At 42.4% G+C, this 6,125-nt stretch overlaps 1 protein-coding gene across 1 annotated transcript in view; it reads left to right on the plus strand.

The window, feature by feature from the left end:
* ADCY6 (adenylate cyclase 6) overlaps window positions 1–5,626 on the plus strand; it is a 64,168-nt gene extending 58,542 nt beyond the window's left edge. The window contains exon 23 of the mRNA XM_061614814.1: window positions 2,712–5,626. Coding sequence (XP_061470798.1) covers window positions 2,712–2,837 — 126 coding nt within the window. The 3' untranslated portion in view covers window positions 2,838–5,626. The remainder of the gene's footprint in view (window positions 1–2,711) is intronic.
* Window positions 5,627–6,125: the final 499 nt, after the last annotated feature.

Genomic DNA, 6,125 nt, shown 5'->3' on the forward strand with positions numbered 1-6,125 from the left:
CTGCAGATCATGAAAAACTATGGAATGCTTTAAAAGCAATGGGGGTGCCACAGCATCTGATTGTTCTGATGTGCAACCTATACTCTGGACAAGAGGCTACTGTCAGGACAGAATATGGAGAAACCGATTGGTTCCCCATCGGAAAGGGTGTGAGACAGGGTTGTATTTTATCACCCTATTTATTTAATCTATATGCAGAACATATCATACGGAAAGCAGGATTGGACCAAGATGAAGGAGGTGTGAAAATTGGAGGGAGAAATATCAATAATTTAAGATATGCAGACAATACCATATTACTAGCAGAAACCAGTAATGATTTGAAATGAATGCTGATGAAAGCTAAAGAGGAAAGCACAAAAGCAGGACTACAGCTGAACATCAAGAAGACTAAAGTAATGACAACAGAAGATTTATGTAACTTTACAGTTGGCAATGAGGACGTTGAACTTGTCAAGGATTATCAATACCTTGGCATAGTCATTAACCAAAATGGAGACAATAGTCAAGAAATCAAGACTAGGACTGGGTAGGGTAGCTGTGAGAGAACTAGAAAAGGTCCTCAAATGCAAAGATGTATCGCTGAAAACTAAAGTCAGGATCATTCAGACCATGGTATTCCCGATTTCTATGTATGGATGTGAAAGTTGGACAGTGAAAAAAGCGGATAAGAGAAAAATCAACTCCTTTGAAATGTGGTGTTGGAGGAGAGCTTTGCGGATACCATGGACTGCGAAAAAGACAAATAATTGGGTGTTAGAACAAATTAAACCAGAACTATCACTAGAAGCTAAAATGATGAAACTGAGGTTATCATACTTTGGACACGTCATGAGAAGACATGATTCATTAGAAAAGACAATAATGCTGGGGAAAAACAGAAGGGAGTAGAAAAAGAGGAAGGCCAAACAAGAGATGGATGGAAGCCACAGACCTGAAATTGCAGGATCTGAACAGGGTGGTTTATGCTATTGGAGATCGCTGGTTCATAGGGTTGCCATAAGTTGTACCTGACTTGAAGGCACGTAAGAACAACATTCAAACTTTAAAATCTGGATTCTCTTGAGTGTTTTGTGTATCACCATGAAAACTTCCAGGGTTGTTAAGCAAGCATTTCTGAGTTCAGAACTATAAATTTTGTAAGATTTTGTTTTGAAATGAGCTTGTGGAAAGCAGCAGAATGGCATAGGGGTATTTTCAGTTTAAGATGGCGGAATGTGAAAAATCCATGCTTGCTATAGTATTCAGCCACTCTCATGACTGTATAAAAACAATAAACCAAAAAATCTTACAGAACAAATTACAGCATCAACCAGTATTATTTGCTCCACCAGCCTAGTGCCCAACTTTTCCACAGCCATCACCATTCCTTAGAAGAGAGGCTTACCCCCCACCTCTTTTACACAAATCTCTTTAAAAGTAGGAAGGATGCTGGCCAAACAATCCCTCCTTGGGAAAGAGTTCCACAAGGGGGATGTGGGAACGCCCTTAATCTGGTCACCTCCTGCTGAACTTCAAATACAGGTGCTGCTGGAACTAAGACCATCTAAAAGATTCATAAGGATTTCTAAATTTTTAGAAAGAAGTGCTCCCACATACCCTGGTGCTATGTCGTTTAAACCTTAAGAACACAATATCAGCACTTTGAATAACTGCTGAATTTCTGAGTAGTAATGTAAAGTTAAGAAGGAAATCTTTTCAGTCAAGTGTGGCAGCCTTGATAGCAGTTTCTCAAGGTAGGGGCATCTATGACACAGCCCTCAGTGAGCTGCTGGGATATTTTTAAGATTCAGTAGCTGGAACATCTGGACAGAAATGAGGATTGTTGCTATCTCATTCCCGTGCCACTCCTTTTTTGCCAATTGCAAGGTGGGGGGTGTCATTTCTAAATATACAGTCTGATGAAGGGGGGGTCTCCTCCACCTGCCCCAGTCATTATCAGCTGCCAGGTTTTCCTGGCAATTTCTTTTGGGGGGAGTGAGGTACTATTGGGAGTAGTAGATGGGATACCAGATGAGAGCTGCAACTCATGTCTGGAGGAAGCCTTCAGTGAAAGGGGAAACACTTTGTGTTTTGTTATGACCATGCCTTGGAGACTATGTGAGTGAGAGGGGTGGGATATATACATTATAAAATAAATAATAGTTTTACAGAGAGTCATGCTAGTAAAAGCTTCCTCTGCTGACCAGTTCCGAATTGTTACGGTACTATGTGAATGACAGAACTGCCTTGTCAGATCAGGCCAAAGGTCCATCTAGTCCAGCATCCTGTTTCTAGCAATGCGCACAAGATGTTTCCAGAAACTCCATGCACAGCACATGGAGGCAACAGTTGTCCCTAGGCTTCTGGATGTGTATTGCCTCTGAATAAGGATATTCCATCTGCCACTAATTGTCATGAACAGACCCATTCTCCATGAATATATCCAGTCTTTTCTTTTTAAAGCCATCCAGGTTAGTGGCCATCACAAAATCTTGTGATAATGAATCCATAGTGTGTGGGGGGGTTACTAATGCTACCTTTCCTCTGCAGTCTCCTTTGCCCTGCAAAAGTTGTTCCAGAGAGTTGGGGGACCCTTTGGAAGAGTGTAGTAGGTCTTTAGCTCTTCAAATAGCTTTTCTGTGAGCAAACTCAGAAACTCTAGTTCTTCCACCTGCCAGGAACTGCATGTTTCCTTTACTCAACAGCTCTTTGTGTCCCTCTTTTTCTAGGTGACAACTGACCTTTATCAGGTATTGGCAGCCAAAGGTTATCAGCTGGAGTGTCGCGGGGTCATCAAGGTCAAAGGCAAAGGCGAGATGACCACCTATTTCCTGAATGGAGGCCCCACCAGTTAGCAAGAAAGAGCCTTTGCTTACAAAGGGACCTATGAAGCTGGGCTCGGGCAGCATGGGGATGATTGGTTCTCTCTCATTTCTCTATTCGTTCTGGGTTTTAGAACATGCCCTCCTAAAAGGGAACCCCCCTGCAACTACTTCTGAAATGGGATTCTCGGTGATGTTGAAAAAGAGGAGATGTTGGGGGTCACTTTACCCCATATGAGACTTATTTTTTTATTTATTTGGAGCAAAGCCTAACTTGGAGTGCCTCCTTTTGGGCCCATGTGGGTGCTATTTTGGGGTAAGGTTTGTTTTAAACTTTCCGCCGCTCCTAGGATCAATCAAAGGATCTGGTGAGGGGAGGTTGCAGTAGGGGTTGAAGGCCCCACCCTTCTGTATTTGTGGATCCAGAAAGCTGACATTTTTGATGTTATTGTTGAAGAGAGGCTATTCCTCCCCCCTCTTCCTTCAGCATTGCTTGGATGTTTTTGAGAGGGGGCCCTTTTCTCTTGAGGTGCCCTTTGCTGATACTTTCTGGAAGCGCAGCAGCAGCAGCATCACCACTCCTCCCATTGGGGAGGCGGCTTGCCCCCTAATCAGTTGGGGTTTTGTTTTTTGTTTTTTGCATCCCTCAGCTACACCCACTCTGTCTCTTCTGTCTCTCTTTTCTCACACACGCTCACAAACTCACTGTGAAGTTTGGGAATGTCTCTCTCTTTTTTGTGGTGAGGGGTTGTCACTGGGAGTACAGTTCTCATTTGCCAAATTGCTTTGTCTGGAATTAAGGGGAGTGGTAATGAACACTTCGGGTGCTTTGAGAGGGGTAAAAAGGGGGGCTGGGGTTGTGGTTTTGATGCCAAAGAGAAGGTGGAGAAATGGGCCATCCCAGCTCCCATAATACCTGGGGAAAGAGGCACGCTACTCTGGGGAGGTGCAACCGGTTTTAGGTGCCTGGGGTAGGAGAGAGAAATGGTCTTGTGTGCAGCCCTCTTCCCTTTTCCTGCAGGAGGGGCCTTCTTCCAATTCACTGGGACCCCAGAAGAAAAGAAGTAGCAATTATTTAACGGGAGCTACCTTCTGGAATTGGAAGACAGCACACTCTTTCTTTCCAATACACTGTCATGGACATTTGCTGTTAAGTGCCAACTTCTCTCTCTCTCTCTCTCTCTCTCTCTCTCTCTCTCTCTCTCTCTCTCTCTCTCTCTCTCTCTCTCTCTCTCTCTCTCTCTCTGTCTCTCCCCCTCTCCCCTCCTAGTTTTCCTATTGTCTCATTCTCTAGGTTCAGCCAGTTGGTTCTTCTGCCCTTTTGGGGGGGGGGGAATATACCCCCATTTTCTTTTGGGTGTATAATTACAGTATCTCCAGGAAAAAAATGACGCCCTCTCCCTCCTGCTCTTTATACCAGCTGATACTGGAATGGGAGTAGGGTGGGCTTAGGCTAGGTAATAAGCACTTCCAGCCATCTGGCTGCCCTAGTAATAACTTGATCTGGCCTTCTTACCTGGGAGGAAAAGTGGTAGATCACAAAATCAGCAGAATGAGACCACTGCGTTAATCACCAAATTTAAGGTGGAGAGAATGTGGCACTGGGGTGGAAGAGGGGAAAATACTCTTTACTCCCTTTATTTTTATTTTATTTGCAAGTGCAGGTGGGAATTGGGGATCTGTCTGCACCAAAGTAGTAATTGGTCATAGGAACTTCAGAGACTATCTCTGTAAAAAGTTTTAAAAGAACTTTCTTCTTGTGAGTGGTAAAAGTCTGTGTTCGGAAGAAGTGCTCTAGAAGAACTGATGTTTGGTGTTGAAGAGCAGGTGAATGTGGTAAGTGCAGTGTAACTTCACCTTCAGTGGCTTCTACCCAATGGCACACTTAATGAGGTTTGGAATTTCACAGATTGATGGCTGCCATGTTGAAAATGTTTCATCTCCTGATCTAGCCCCTGTAGGGGCAGGGAGAAATCTGGGATAGTGAAGACATACAGCTTACTTAAGTTCTGTCTGTATTCTTGTTTGTTCTCCCTTTTATGGAGTGGGTGAGATGGTAAGCCCCATGTTGGCTGCAGTTCCTTTTTTCTCTGGAGAAACTATATTTGGCCTATTTTCACTTGACCCTGTTCCAAAACATCTTTATCTTCAACTGTGGACTGAAATGGTTGCAAGCATGTGTATGGATGTGTCCCACCCACTGCCATTGTTTTGGTCTTGTCCATCTTGAATTTAGTGTTGGCAATTTATAATCCCCTTCTCTCTTGTCAAGTGGGATTCCAGTACTAAAATAGATTCCTTGAAAACAAGGTTTATTTTGCTCAACTCTTTGTCAAAAGTGACACCTAATGGGGAACATCTAAGCCATAGGGAAGCAAGGTAGCTTTGTGAAATCTCTGTTCTTTTAAGCAGATGAATAAAGGGGAAAACAAATGTTTTTTAATTGGTGGGGGGGAGAGTTTTTAAAGAGGGAAAAAGCAACTTCTTTTTAGTTTTCTTGATGGTTTAAACTCTTTTATTGCATTAAAAAAATTAAGAAAGAACTTTGTTTTTTAATGGACAGCAAGTGCCCCTGTTCATAGCCTATGAGTTACTGGCACTCACCTTGGGGGAAGGCTATGTAGGTGGAAAAAAGGGAGTTTTTTGAAAAACAAACCACGTAACCCAGATCTCCCACTCCCTCTAGGGCTACTGCTAAAATGGCTCAGTTGCATTTCTTGGATGAAGTGTGTGAGCAGAGTGGGCGATATGGCACTTATTTGGTACTTTTTTTCTTTTTTGTGTGTATATATAAATTATATATTAAAGATCACTTTCTATTACATTGTTTCATTCTTCCTCTTTTCCCCTGTGCCATACACTTTAATATACCCCTTTCTTCTTTTTCCCTGGACACCCACCACAGCTGCTTAAACTTGCACACACTGAATAGGGAAAAGTAACCTGTGGGAACTCTGGTTATTTAGGGCTATCATAAAATTAAGAAATCCTAGGCTGCAATCCTCAACACACTCACCTAGTGTAAGCTCCACTAAAACCAGTGGGACTTAAATAGTAAGTAAACTTACATGAGATTTCACTGCTGTATGATTAATCGTATACGTTTACAGTTGATTTAAATCTACCTACCATCTGCGTATGAATAAAAAATATTTCTGAAGAAAAAATCATTTTTAGATGATGCATACACATGCCTGTCACAATGGTACCTGCCCATAATAGTTCATGAATTTAAAAATCTTGACTTTTTTTTATAAATTGCCTGATTGATTGGGGCCACATTAGGTGACTAAGTCTTAGATTAAAAGACTTTTACTTGTT

The sequence above is a fragment of the Rhineura floridana genome, chromosome 3 (assembly GCF_030035675.1).
Source record: "Rhineura floridana isolate rRhiFlo1 chromosome 3, rRhiFlo1.hap2, whole genome shotgun sequence".
NCBI classification, from domain to species: domain Eukaryota; kingdom Metazoa; phylum Chordata; class Lepidosauria; order Squamata; family Rhineuridae; genus Rhineura; species Rhineura floridana.